The 14,209-nt window shown below is 53.6% G+C and overlaps 1 protein-coding gene across 12 annotated transcripts in view; it reads right to left on the bottom strand.

Annotated features, from left to right (window-relative positions):
* The window catches only part of CLEC16A (C-type lectin domain containing 16A), a 199,202-nt gene that overhangs the window by 99,948 nt on the left and 85,045 nt on the right, over nucleotides 1–14,209 (bottom strand). For all 12 annotated transcript variants that reach the window (XR_008294694.1, XR_008294695.1, XR_008294696.1 and 9 more), the window contains exons 15-17: nucleotides 13,706–13,750; nucleotides 11,129–11,179; nucleotides 7,740–7,868 (exon numbers count right to left, since the gene is read on the bottom strand). Coding sequence is in view for 9 of the 12 variants with exons in the window: in XM_053213540.1 (XP_053069515.1) it covers nucleotides 7,740–7,868; nucleotides 11,129–11,179; nucleotides 13,706–13,750 (225 nt within the window). In the remaining 3 variants the exon portion in view is untranslated. The remainder of the gene's footprint in view (nucleotides 1–7,739; nucleotides 7,869–11,128; nucleotides 11,180–13,705; nucleotides 13,751–14,209) is intronic.

The raw sequence follows: 14,209 nt of genomic DNA, 5'->3' as shown, positions 1-14,209 counted from the left end.
TTCCCTGCCCCAGGGCACGCATGTAGGGAGGGCTGGAACCTGGCCTCTTCCCACTAAACCAGCACAGAATCTGGAAACGCAAATCCCAAGTGACAGCGTTCCGCGTCCCACCTACTGAACGTGGGGGCAGAGAGGACAGAGGGTGAACCCTGCAGGGTTCAGGGCGGCCCGACTCGATTAAAAGCCCACCCCTGCCCCTCCTGGGCGAGCCCATGCGCAGCAAAGCTCCAGCCCCTTGGCCTTGCACAGGGGCTACGCTGTGGACGGGACGGCAGACCTGGGGCCTGGCAGGTGTGCGGGGACATCGGTGCCCCAAGGGCCCCTCACACTGACCCAGCCAGCTCTCTGGGAACAGAGGCAGCTCCGCGAGCATGGGGATCCCTGGCCCGCGAAAGAGGCGTCCGGGAGGGATCCAGCATGGCCATCCACGCTTCCCAGAGACCGGGAAGAAAGCAGAATCCCAGGCCCCGGAACCAGAGACGTTTGTGCAGAAAGCAGCCTTCACCGCGGTCCCGGCTTGTGCTGGCAGCACGCAAGCTACCCTCGGGTCCCTGACTGGAGCTGAGTGGCCCACCGGTGAGACCAGGAAGCCGAGGGGCAGCCCCTCGCACAGGCCGTCTTCCCACCTCTTCCCCTGCAGCGTAGCTGACGGGCCTGAGGCCTGAGGGAAACCGCTCTGCAGTCAGACACACGAGGTCTGCGCTGGACTTGCTGGGCAAGGCCCCCGACCCCCGTGAGCTCCAATGTCCACATCTGTGAAATGGGGGTGGTGGCCCCCGCCTCACAGGGATGCTAGGAGGCTCTGAGATAAGGCGGGGGGGGGGGGGCGGGGGCGTGGCTAGCATGTGCTAGTAAAGGGGCAGCCATCCTTCACTGCGGCCACTCGCTAGCTGGGCACGGGGGAGGGCACGGGGACAAACCACTGTCGCCACTGGCGAGCCACACGGCGATGAGCGCCAGCCCACTTCTGGTCTTCTTGTTTACAGTTCTGAGGCTACAGGCTTGGCCCACTGACCGGGGAGGCGGCCCTTCATAAGACAAGGTGCCTCCCGAAACAAGGAGGGGGCGGGGCTGGGGGGAGGCAAATTCCTGCCTCTGCCTCCAAAGAACGGGGCTTGCACTGGCGCCCGATGACCCCGGCCACAAGGATACCCACCCGCACGTGGAAAGCCTCATCTGGCCGTGGCCTGCAACTGGCAAGAGACCTGAGCCACTTTCTTGATCTCCTAACATAGAAAACCGGAAGAACAATCCTACATCCTGGATGCATTCTGAGGTCACGCCAAAGTACTAGAGGAAGATAAGCTTTTATATCGCAGTGAGAGTGGCAGCTGCATCAGTATCGGTCTGATTGTTCTTATCAGCTTTTTAAAGTACAGTCTTCGTAAGACGTCTGCAACAATCTGAAGAGAAAGAAGCGTGGCTTCGTTTTCTTAAAATCGAAACGGCAATTATGAAGCAGCCACCGCGTGCCAGGCACCGTGGGCACCTCACTGCAGTGTCAAAGCCGTGACACGGGAAGAGACGGAACGGGGAGAGGCAGACTGAACCAAGTTCACAGGGCTGATGATGCCTGAGCTGGGGTTGGAACCGGGAATGTCTGATGCTTGTGGCACTTAACCAAGCACACGAAGAAATTCACACGCCTGTGCCAGCCTGAGCGCAGAAAGCCCAAGATGTGGGTGGTCATTTGAACTATACGGCCATCTGAACTCTCAAATAATGAGTCACGGGCCTCGGATGTGACCAAAAAAGGCCCATCGGTCAGGTCGAAGCTGAATGAATGCTTCATTTCTGTCTCAAGAACCCATTCCTCCCGGGGTTCTGAGGGCAAAGAAATCAAGCAGGACCCTCCTCGCTGGGGGTTGAGAACAGAAATGTGTGCAGCTTTCTACAGACCATCACTCTGAGAACCAAAACCTTCCAATATAAAAGTTCAGAACTTGGCTCCTAGGAGAGACCTTTCTGGTAACACATCTGCTTTTGCTCTGCAAGCAACAAATGGCAGGTATTTCCAGAAATACCAAATGATAATAATAATAATAATAATAACAATAATAATAAAATAATAAAAATATGAAGAATACAGAACATAAAATAAACGCCCCGAAAATACTTTTCCTGGTTCTTGCCCCAGTTAAGAGAAGGAAGAGGGTGTGAAAAGCCCATGCCCACGAGGGAGGACGGACCCCACAGGGCCAGGTGCTCCATTTGGACTAAAGATGGGGGTCCCTTGGGGGTCCTACAGGGTCCACCAGGCACGTTGACTAGCCACACAAGTCCAAGAATCCACAAAAGAGAGGTAAAACACCAGGATCAAGGCCCTCAAATTCATCCCACAGCCCCCTACACAATAACACCCCCTCTACTCACCAGAGTCCTGCCAGGTACTAGCGAGGCAAGACCGCGACATCTCACTGAAGCCTTTTAACAACGCTGCGTGGTTCCCATTTTACAGACAGGAAAGCAAAGCCCGGGGATGTGAGGCAGCCTGCCCACAGTGACTCGGCTAATAACCAGACTCCAAAGTCTGTATTCTTCCAACCATATGCCTTTGCCTTCAAAAGATTTAAGGCTTGGGACCCAGGCTTTTATTGAGCGCTTCTCTGGACTTTGCCAAATAAACATGCAATTTGTCAAGTTTTACTGAAAAGGAAAAAGGACTCATTACTCTTTCTGAAGCTTCCACAGAATGCCAGGAAGGCAGACGGACACTGGAAGAACACATTCATTTTGGACAGGAGTGACAGCTGAGCACGCTCAAGTACCAAGAAGAGACGCGTCCTGCGTGCTCCAGTGCCCCCAAGAGCGAGTTCTGCGAGGGGGTTGTGGGGAACGAGTTCGCCAAGTGGAGCAGGACGGCTTCGGGCTCAGACGGACCTAGGTGAGTCACACGAATCCCCCGAGCCCAGATGCGAGTTCTGGGAATGGGGGGTACCCACCGGCCCCGATCTCAGGGGCCACCGCAGAGGCACAGCCCCCGAGCCCTGGGGCCGCCCCGTATACAGCGCTCAGGTCCAGCCCTCTCGCCACTGCCCCTGCCACACCTGCAAGCCGCGGAGTTTAGGGGGCAGTCGCCCAGGTTAGAAGCCCACCAGGCTGTGGAAGTGGCCGCGAAGAGTCAGTCATTCTTAATGGGACGCCGAAGCAGTGTAAAGTGGGCACAGCCCGTTGGGAAAGCGCCTTGCCGGGATGTACAGTGTCACGCAAAAAACGTTCATACCCTTTGAAGCGGAAGCTCCACTTCTGGGAACTTATCCTAAAGAAATAAGCCAGGAGAAAGAAAACACTGTATTCGTGAAGCTGCTCATGACAGTTTAGCTGAAAATAATGTGATCCCGGAAGCAACCAGGATATCGAACCAGCGGAAAGATGCCTAAGTCATGGCAGAAGTCACCAGATAAACTTTCAGGCCCCGGTAAGAGATTCGACTTGCGACGACCGCGTCACAACAAGGAGAGCTTCCTGATTCTGCTGCAGGACGGAGAAAGGGCAGGGAGGGGCCTGGAAGCAAGGCCACGAGGCACCCTTCCTGCCTCCATGAGAAGACACGCTTGCAAACAAGGGCAGGGAGGAGACGCGAAAAGTGTCTTGGGTGATGAAATCACGGGAAATTCTTTCCCCTCCACTTTTAGAACCTCGCAAGATGTTCTTTCATGCGTAATACACATCCAGAGAGGAAAGCAGAATATCCTATTTCCTCACGGTCAACAGCGATAAACACAAAACCTGTGTGTGGTTTTACGTGGGGATAGGGAACAGAATTCAGGGACAAATAAAATTTCACACAAATACATGTGTTTCCTAATGGCTTCCCAGGTTACCACGGAAAGGTAGCTACTGGATTAAATTCAGATTTTGATGTTCACCAAAATTTCTCTAACTCTTCTCTAGCCTTAAGCTTCAGGAGACCACGAAAAACTCTCTTTCCTTCCCTCCTGAGATGCTAGACTGCTTCACCGCACAGTAAGTACTTCCTGAGCACCTCCTGTCTGCCAGGCACCTTGCAGCCCGTCTTTCCAACTACCTTGGGCAGGAGCTGAGACACAGAACACACGAGCAACCTGAGGCTCAATGAGATTGAACAACTTGCCCAATGTCACACAGCTGGAGCCGGCACTGAACCTTGGTTGGTCTCACCAGCCTGTGTTCTTTCTAAACTGCTTCTCTCACTGCCTCTGGGAGGGGCCCAGCCCAAGTCACCATTTCTGCTTACACGTTCTCATCAGACCCCAGTAGTTCCCAGGACCTTCGTTTCTACGTGAACTTCCCTTACCAGCTGGCATGGCTCAGTGGCTCTCTTGCTATTTTGGTCTCGTTTTATAATCTCCATTCACTGTCTATTCTGGCATTTTGCACAGTACCTAGAAAATGCTCAACACGTCTGTCGAATGGAAGAATGCGCAGGAGGCACAACGTGACTTTCAGTGCTGGGTGCCTCCCCATGGCCTGCGAGGCCCGGTCACCCTCCTGTCTTATCCCGTTCCCTTCACTCAGCCTGCCGGTCACCCCGCTTCCTGAACATGCCGTGCTTATTCACATCTTGAACTCTGTACTCAAATGTCCCCTCAGCCCAGTTTACTTCTGTGCCCTCGGGCACAGCATATGGCATACGGTGAGTGTCCAGGGGCTCTCTGATGAATGTAGGGAGGACTGTTTTACAAGTTAGGAATGATGTATTATTAAGGGTTGTTTGAACTTCCTTCAACAAGTCCTTAAGGAAACAGAAGGGATTTCTGAAAAGGGTCAGCCTCCTAAAAGTTAAAAAAGTTTCCTTGGTGGAAAAAAAAGAAGAAGAAGAAAACCTTTGAATCCAAAAGGATGAAATGGAATGTTCTTTGGATGCAAGCAAAGAACTTGAAAGAAACCACATAAGCCCTCAATTGCTTGCTAAACCATACACTTCCTTTAGCTCAAATTCAAAGCACACTGCTGCGTTCTGATGTCTGAAATGGGCTAAGGATTCTGGAGCTTCTGGAGGATTCTAGACAGCTCCTTGAAATAGGAACCGAACTGAGGTGAGTGGCCAAAACTCCCCTTCAGAAATCTGAAGTCACAAAGGAAAGCTTCTCTAAGGTAGATGGCTTTGCTTTGAGATGGCCGGCCCTCTTTTCTACCATTCGGCCACCTTCTCATGGGCTCTAAACCCAGGGGCCCTGAGGCTTCAGAGTTGCTTTTATAAACTTGTCACACAGACAAAGACTGAACAAGAGACCCCGGGGAAGCGCAGACGTTCCCAGCGCTCTGTCTGCACTCAGTTAGTTGGGCTACGCATCCCGTCTGCGGCAAGGGAGGCAGGCCACTTACAACCAAGTGAGGTGTGAGGGGCAAAGAGAAGAAGGAGGCCCGTACCACCAGCAACTACTACCGGCCTGGGACGCCTGGGTGGCTCAGTCGGTTAAGCATCCGACTCTTGATTTCGACTCAGGTCATGATCTCACAGTTCATGAGTTCGAGCCCCGCTTTGGTCTCTGCACTGACAGTGCAGAGCCTGCTTGGGATTCTCTCTTTCTCCCTCTCTCTGTCCTTTCCCTGCTCATGCACTCTCTCGGTCTCTCAAAATAAATAAACTTAAAAAAGAAAAGAAAAGAAAAGAAAAATATCTATTAAAAAAAAAAAGGACCACTACTGGCCTTTCGTGTTCTGCCTTTCACTGACTCCCCACAACACTTCTGGCAAGGGCAGGGACGTGCTCCTCTCAGATGGGTAAAGGAACCCCAAAGCCCAAGCAACCCTCCCTCTGCCATCTGCCCCACCCCTGAATTTCTCCCATTCTCTCCTGTGGACCATGACCGTCTGCCCTGGGCTGGCAGGGCCTGATGTCAGCAATCAGCTACCAAGGCCAAGGTCCTGGCTGGGCTCTAAAGCCCCTGAGATCAGCTCCCTCCAGCCTCATCACTTCCCAGGGGGCCTGCCTCGCTCTGCGCTCCAGCCATGTCCCTTCCCTAGAGGTGCTGGAATGAGCCACATCTCCCTGGCGCTCTGCACCCCCTGGCTGCCCGGCCTATCCCTCTGGTGCCCGTGCCACCTCGCTCCCCAGGTGGGATTAAGAGCCTGACCCCATATTCCTTAAACTGATGATGCTGCCTTTCCTACCCTGGCCTCTAGACTCTGACTCCTAGATGACTGAGGCGGTGTGTTCCCCGTCCCTGGTGCCCAGCACCACGCAGGACTGATAGATACAACGAAGGCGGCAGTAGGGAGTGGCAGGTCAGAGTGGCTAAGAGGGGGGCTCTGGAGGCCACGCTGCCCCAGCCGAGTCCTGGCTCCTGCTACTTATCAGCTGGGGGACCTTGAGCAAATCACTGGACCTCTTCATGCCTCAGTTTTTTCCTCTGTGAGATGGGTTAAATTTAGCACAGCCTCCTAGGACGATTGTAAAATTACATGAGGAGGTTCGTACTAAGAACTGATACGAAGACTCACTTTCTGTCAGACACGAGCTCCTACAAGCATTAAGAAAACTGGGGGACCACGAACCAGAAAGAAGGCAGTACCAACACAGAGCAGGAGCTCTCCACATTCACAGCCTTCTGGACCTCGCTCTGGCTCAGACAGGGTGGGTCCTGTGGTGAGGTCTGCGGGTTTGGTCAGACGGCAGGGAACGCGGATGGACTTAAAACACACAGGTCCGGCTTCCTCTGCGTCCCCCGCCACCCCATGCGTCCAAGGCGAAATCACCGCCTGGGCAGAGGAAGCCCACGGAATCTTCCTGTTTGAGGCCGATCCAGCAGGTGACTCCTGGTTCTCAAAATCCAAGAATGAACACCTCTGTGGCTCTGGTTAGCCTGGGATTAACTCAGAAGAAGAGGGCAAGGGATTCATCTCATTTATCCATTCATGTCTCCAGGGAATGCTTTTCTAGGAAGAGGTGACAGTGCTTTCTAAAGTAGTTTTTTTTTTTTTTTTAATGTTTTTATTTATTTTTGAGACAGAGAGAGACAGAGCGCAAGCAGGGGAGGGGCAGAGATAGAGGGAGACACAGAATCCCAAGGGGCTCCAGGCTCTGAGCCGTCAGCACAGAGCCCGATGGGGGGCTCAAACTCATGGGCTGTGAGATCATGACCTGAGCTGAAGTCAGACGTTCAACGGACTGAGCCGCCCAGGCGCCCCAAGGTGACGCTGCTTTCTAAGAAAGAAGCTGATCTTACGAGAGAGATAGCATACCGTGAAGAGCCCTGCGAGACTGCTTCAGAAAAAAAGCGCTGATAAGGGGTGCGCGCTGCTGCGGGGTTCTGAGAACGAATGTGCCCGTCGCACGCGGAAGCAAGCAGGCAGGGCGAGAATCGCAGTCTCCTTAGCGGGTGCCTGCCTGGAGATCCCTCAGATACCTTAACACCACACCATCTCGGGCGGGGGTGCTGAGCCTCTCTGGGCCAGAGTTTCACACGGGCCTCACCTGCGCCGTCTGCCCTCTGCTCACCCCCCTGCCCCCGGTGCCCGCAGCGGCCCGGAGGCTTTCTCTCAGAGCCTGGGGCTGGGGGTCGTGCCCTGCACCGGCGAAGGCAGCCTGCCCGGCACCGCGCCGTGGAATTTCAACCCTGCGTTAGCAAGGGGCAGGTCCCCTTGAGAAGTCTGTCCTGGCGGCAGGGCGCGAGGGGGGCGCCCGTCCGCCCGCTGTCCGGACACGGGGTGGACGGCGGGCTCCCGACCTGCTGGAAGACCCTCCCTCCCGGCCCCGGCGGCGGCCCCGGCAGACGGCAGCCCAGGAGAGGTGGGTCCCACCTGCGCTCACTCACCCGCCGCGTCTTCTCCACGTCGCCGCACGGCAGCCGCTTCACGAAGTCGATGCCGGTCAGCGGCGTGCCCGTCGGGGGCAGCAGGATAGAGGCATCCATCATGAGGTACTCCACGTTCATGGGCTTCATCTGGAAGAGAGACATCACAGGAAACCTCACCGCAGGGAGGGAGGGGCCGGGGCAGGTTACACGGGCCCCTCGTCTCAGCCGCCGACAGCCAACGGGTACAGTGCGCCCACGTTAAGGCTGGCACGAGGCCTCGAGGCAGCCAGACGTGCGGGCCGCGAGCCTTTGTTTCCCGAGACGCAGAGTTTTCCTTCCCTTGAACTGACAGCTCGGACACCCTTGACGAGTTGCCTCCGTGCTGTGGCAAGCTGTGCTTTCTCACCCTCTCGGGCCCCTCCACCCAGCGGGGAGCGGGTCCCTGACCGCAGCCTCCTCCCTCTCTTTGTACTCCCCAGAGTGACAACGACAGACCTAACGAGAGCCGCCCCCCGTTTGTGGAGAGCAGACCACTGACTGCAGGCAGGCGGTGAGCTACAGATCCTATTTAGTCCCCCCGAAGACTCCGGAAGGGATGTCTCCCAGTCCGCCGACAAGACGGAGACTCAGCGGGCTGGCGGCAGAACTAAGATGCAGACCCAGGCCCGCCTTGCTCCAGACGCCCTACGACTCCTGTCACATGACCACCAACTTACTTCCTTCCTCAGCCGCTCAGCGTCTTACCTGGGATCAGAAAAACAAAGCTACTCAGTGAGCATCTACTAAGTTCCGGGCACCTGTGGGGCTCACCTACCACTGGACGGGAGTGCTCATGCTGTCCCTTGTTACAGAGGGGAACACCGAGCCCTGAGAAAGCGCGTATGCCCACAGCCACTGGGCCAGACAGGAGCGGAACTGTCTGCCCAGCTCCACACCACTTCCAGGAAGTCTTCTCTGATGACTACGATGAATGGTAACAACATCTCCCCTCCTGGAACTTTGCTGCATCAGTACTGACACTGAATGTGCATGCATCGTTGGACACAGACACTTCATTTACCAGACACCCTAAAGGAATGAGATTTCCTATATAGATAAATGTCCTAGAGGTTTAATTTTACTGCTTCAAGCATCACATGCTGTTTTAGGTGTCTTTTTTTTTTTTTAATATGTGAGTGATTTTTTTTAAATGTTTATTTATTTTGAGATAGAAAGCAAGGGGGGAGAGGCAAAAAGAAAGGGAGAGACAGAATCACAAGAAGGTTCTGTGCTGTCAGCACAGAGCCTGACATGGGGCTTGATCCCAGGAACTGTGACATCATCATCTGAGCCAAAATCAAGAGTTGGACGCTTAACCGACTGAGCCACCCAGGCGCGCCTTTATCTATCTATCTATCTATCTATCTATCTATCTATCTATTTTAAAGAAGGTGGGCTTCAATGCTATCACTTTTTTTCCCTCCTGGAACACACAGCTAACTATACACGGCATGTGTGGTGAGGGCCCGGCTGTCTGTGCTAAGCAGCCAAGGAGACAGCACACCCTGCCTGCCTCTTCCTCTGGGCCGCTGTAAGCAATTTCCTCCAAAGGCCTGGGGTCCCTCATCCCAAGTCCCTTTATCCCAGGGCAGGGTGGCAGAGCCCCATGTCCTGCCCCGGGGCCGCCCTTGGCATCGCCTTCCCGCAGTGCCTTCCGGCCTGCCCTCTGCCCCCTCGCAGCCCACTCCACGCTGCCCCCACCTGTCTCCATCACCTTCCGCAGGAACAGCAGACGGCTGCCATCATTACACCTTCTGCATTAGATAGGAGGTGATTCAGAAATGAATGAGGGTCAAAAATGAAGGCCTGGATTTAGCACAAGGGTCTCCGTGAGCACATCAGCAGCACCCAAGGGTCTATCTGTGCTTCATTTAGCTCAGCGACTGGTTCCTGAAGTCTGACCTGAGGACTATACTTTCAGGTATGGGGTGTGCCCCCTTTCAGGTTCTCTGGGGTGCCAGACACCGTGCAGGACACACAATGAACGTGCGACAAGACAGACAAACGAGGCCGGGGGAGGCCCCTACGGTGGGAGGGAGGGGAGCCAAGCCCTCGTGCACACCGTCTATGGGAGGCACCCCTTCGGTATCACACATCTAGGCCGGGTGCGTGGTGTGGGTCCCATTTTACAGACGGGAAAAATGAAGGCTTAGGATGGAAGCAACCCGTTGAAGGTCGCATCGTCAGGAGGTAACGAGAGCAGGAACTGAGCAGGGGTTTGGGACCCCGAGCTCCTCCACGTCGTCAGGTGACGTACGAGCCTCCCGTTTCAAACAGGACACCAACCTGTGGAGAACCCCAACGCAGAAGGAGACATCCCGGGGGCGAGGTCAAGTGGCAGCTAACCCCTGAACCCACTCCACTTCCATCACTGGTCCAAACAAGGAGTAGGACACAGGGACACTCTTCCGGGGGGTCAGGGGAATGATGGGGGGCAGTGGCCACCACCAGGTGTGAGATGCAGCTGGGTGGCCTACCCATCACCGGAGGAGGCCCGGGCACCACTCGGGCACATCTAGAGACGAAGAATGCCAAGTCACAACGTTCCCTTTCCGCAGAGGGCCCGGAAGTGCCGAGGGCAGGGGTGTGGCGAGCGCCCCGCAGCCCACCCCCCCGGTGACATGGGCTTGGGAGCCAGGAGCCACTTTGAGCAAGCTGCTTCTGTGTTTGTGCCACTGAGGTTCATTGCAACTTCCTGAATCGCTTCACTCTTTGATGAGCAGTGTCCACGAAAAGGACGTCTGTCACCTAATTACTGACTGCCAACGAAGGGGCAGGTGTTAGGGATGCAGAGAAATAAACACGACAGAGAGAGCTGCGTGACCCGATCTCTTCCCATGACCGTGCCTGCCGGACGGAGGCAGACAGGGAGGACTCTAAGCCGGTGCCGTGGATTCGAGGACAAGCAACACGCCGGAACATTCCAGGGGCCCAGCAGAGAAGGGCAGGACACTGCAGGGGAACTGCTCTGCCTTGGAATCCTGGCTGTCACCTCCCTGGCTGGGCAGGCTGGGGCCTCCTGATCGGTGACGGGAGAGAATGACAGCAGCCACTCCCATCAGGGTGACGCGGGCAGCAAGGGCAGAACTACGTACAACATGCTTTACATTCCTGACGTGGCGTGAGACCTCAGTCAGGGACCATTTTGCACCCAAGTGAATCTTTCCGACCCATCTACGGCACGACCCTAACAGGGGGAGTGAGTGTCATCTGAGATTTCAAAAGTGGCAGCGAGCCAGAGGCACCGCTTCCAACTCAGTTCCCCGCCAATCTGTGTCCTTCGGTCAGAAAGGCCCAAGTGAGAATTCTCTCGGTTCCGCAGGACGAGCCGCACAGGCCACGCCAGCGCTTTCTGGCCCCTCACTTACTGTCATGCTCCTGTACTCGTCTTCAAACATGTCCAAAAAAATTTCTTCTCCCTAAAAAGGAAGGAAGGGAGGGAGATTATGCCTATTTTTTCCATAAACACCGAAGTATTATAAACTCCACTTCACGGCTTGGGGGGCCATCTGGTTCTCATTAGCGAGTTCTAGAAAATCACCAGGAAGTAAAATACACACGTGAGCACGAACACACACGCTCTCTCAAACGAAAGCCCGGATATCATGTTGCGCCTCTCAAAGACTCTCTCCGCCCCCCCTTTTTTTTTAAGCATGTATAGTTAGATCCCTTCTGTCAAGGCAGCTAATTAAAACAGCAACAAAACACCACCACATATAATTAAAATATAAATGTGGTTAAAACGGCGAGTGTTCAACATCATGTATTTGTCAAGAACGGTGGGAGAGATGGGGAAGCCCGGCTCAGCTGCCGTGTTCAAACCAGGAGGCGCCACACCTCGGAAAGGAAGCGTATAATTAAGTATACTTAACGCTAAAATTATACAGCCTGGTCCGTTCATTTTTGAGGCACGCCTGTGAGGCTCTGTAGCTCCGCGGGGCTGTGATGGCTAAGAACTTGGGTCTGAAACATGTACACCAGGGGCCAAATCCCAGCTTCACCTCTCAGAGCCTCTCGCTGGGTGACAGCCCACATCTACGCGGGTCGCCATGAGGGTGACACGGGTCAACCTGAGCACAGAGCCCGCCGCCCGGCCAGGGCTGCTAAATGCGAGCATGGTCATTATGGGCCCCACTGGACGGAGCACAGCTGGGGAGGGGAGGGGAGATTCAGCTGAATGCATCTGGACTATTGGAACTGTGCTGTCTCTCTCCTAAGTCCTGAATCACACATGTACAAACACAAATACATGGGCAGGGTGGGAATGGAGGAGATCCTTTATACATTTTTCCAGTATAAGTTCTACGTAAGAACCACAGAAATCACGACCCTGGAAATATCCAACACCTTCTGAGTTATTATACTTAGGACCTTATAGGAGTGTATTATATGTAAGACCTTGTAAGTAAAACTTACAGGATAAAAGAACGGCCTGGGTGGGGAGAAGGGAGCTGCAATTCAAATGTAGCTCTCCTTTCGCTAATGGTGAAGAAAACCCTCTGGGCAAATGTCTACCTATGTATCTCTGTCTTTCGGTTTTTGCAATGCAAGACTTTCTGTGGGGGGTGGGGGGCAGGGGACAAACTAAGAGCAGTTATCCTGGAAAGAGACCCAAAGATGACTAATGCAGCCGTGAGGCCTCCGCTTTCTCCTGGGCTTTGCTGAGGACGTGTATCCTCGCTGAGGCAAGCCTCTTGCGATGGTCTAAGGGGAGCCTGGGATTTCCTCCCCCGTGCGTGGGAGCCCGCAGGGGTCCACCCTCGGCTGGGTGTGCCCACCATGCTGCAGCTGCACGGGGTCGTCTGAGCCTGACGAGGTGGATCCTAGATTACAAGGCCTGCTTTTCTCTCAATGAACATGGACAATAATGGGCAGTGGCTTAAAAAGCTTCCTGCAAAGAAAAGAGTTCTGGTGCCTATGTGCCTATAATTCATGGCAGTTTAAAGAGAATACAAAAAAACAAGAAAATGGCAGCGCTAACACGTTTCTCCTCGTCAGCCAAACGACAAGGGGAAACTGTGGCTAACTGGACCTGGAAAGACCTGACGCAGAGGTCGAAAACCAGGAAGGGACTAGGTCCGTGTGAATATGGAGTAATCCACCTACTGCTGACAAATTACGTGCTTCCCTAAGGAATACATCATGCCCTAGATAAGAATGACACAAAACCATCACAAGGAGATATTTCAAAACTAAACATCTGGAATCCGAAGAGGAATCTACAAATTTCTCTGTTACTCAAAGTCATGGTGGTCCTTTACAAAATCTCACTACCCTTAATGATAAACGTCTAGAAGCCTGTACGAGGTTTCCTGGCACACAGGTCTATAAATAACGTACATGCAGGGGTGCCTGGGTGGCTCAGTCGGTTAAGCGTCCGACTTCGGCTCAGGTCATGATCTTGTGGTTTGTGAGTACAAGCCCCGTGTCGGGCTCTGTGCTGACAGCTTGGAGCCTGGAGCCCGCTGGGATTCTGTGTGTCCCTCTCTCTCTGCCCCTCCCCCGCTCATGCTTGCTCTCTCTCTCTCAAAAATAAAATATTAAAAAAATAATGTACATGAATATAATTCATAAATTCACAAACAATTCAAAGTTACTTTACATGAAAAACATAATTCATGCACCTATTAATTTACATACGTGACTTAGTCATGTGCAGGTGTAAGTAATTCACAACTTATATGTACATTCAGCAATACACAAATTCACATGTGACTGATAAACCGTCCGCAGTAGCACTGAATCCTCAACAGGTGCCCTGGTAAGAGAAGCCTGGGGAGACCAGGGACTGGGGACTGGGACAGCGCTGCACGCGGTTCACTAGGGAAGCACAGGCATACGGAGCAGCCACGGACTTGTGACCTTCACGTGCGTATGCCCACACACTACAGTCCCAGTTACGTGACCCACACCACACTGCCGTCCCCTGTGCTCTGGTAACGTACCTTATAAAAATGCCGTACCAAGTGAACGCTTTCTTCTCTGGCGCCCTGTGAAAACAGAGGGAGGTGGGGAGGGAGGGCAGGGAGTCGGGTGAGTTACTAATTCCAAAATTTGAGAGCATGTAAAACAGGGGAGAGGCCGGGCTAATATCCTTAAATCTATCTAGTGGTTCGTAATGTGAGAGGGAGGGAGGGTGAGCTCAAAATAAAAACGGGGCAAAAGAGAGGTGATTCAAGGTGGTGACAGGGGAAGGGGGTAACACCGAGTTAGGTGGGGGCAGCAGGTTATAAAATATGGCCATGGTGACTCCATTTTTATACATGTGTGTGTATCTGGAGAGACACCCAACAAAGCGTCGACTCGGGTTGCTACTTTTTCCCCCGTGTACTTTCCAAATTTTCTCAAATAAACATGAAAAATAAGGGGAAAGGCAATAAAAACTATTTAAAAACAACGGATGCAGGTATTGGCACAATAAACCGTAAGTAAATAAGCAGCGTGCGTGT

The sequence above is a fragment of the Acinonyx jubatus genome, chromosome E3, assembly GCF_027475565.1.
Source record: "Acinonyx jubatus isolate Ajub_Pintada_27869175 chromosome E3, VMU_Ajub_asm_v1.0, whole genome shotgun sequence".
Lineage (NCBI taxonomy): Eukaryota > Metazoa > Chordata > Mammalia > Carnivora > Felidae > Acinonyx > Acinonyx jubatus.
The sequence above is the reverse complement of the archived record's forward strand: the minus strand, read 5'-3'. Positions and strand labels throughout refer to the sequence as shown.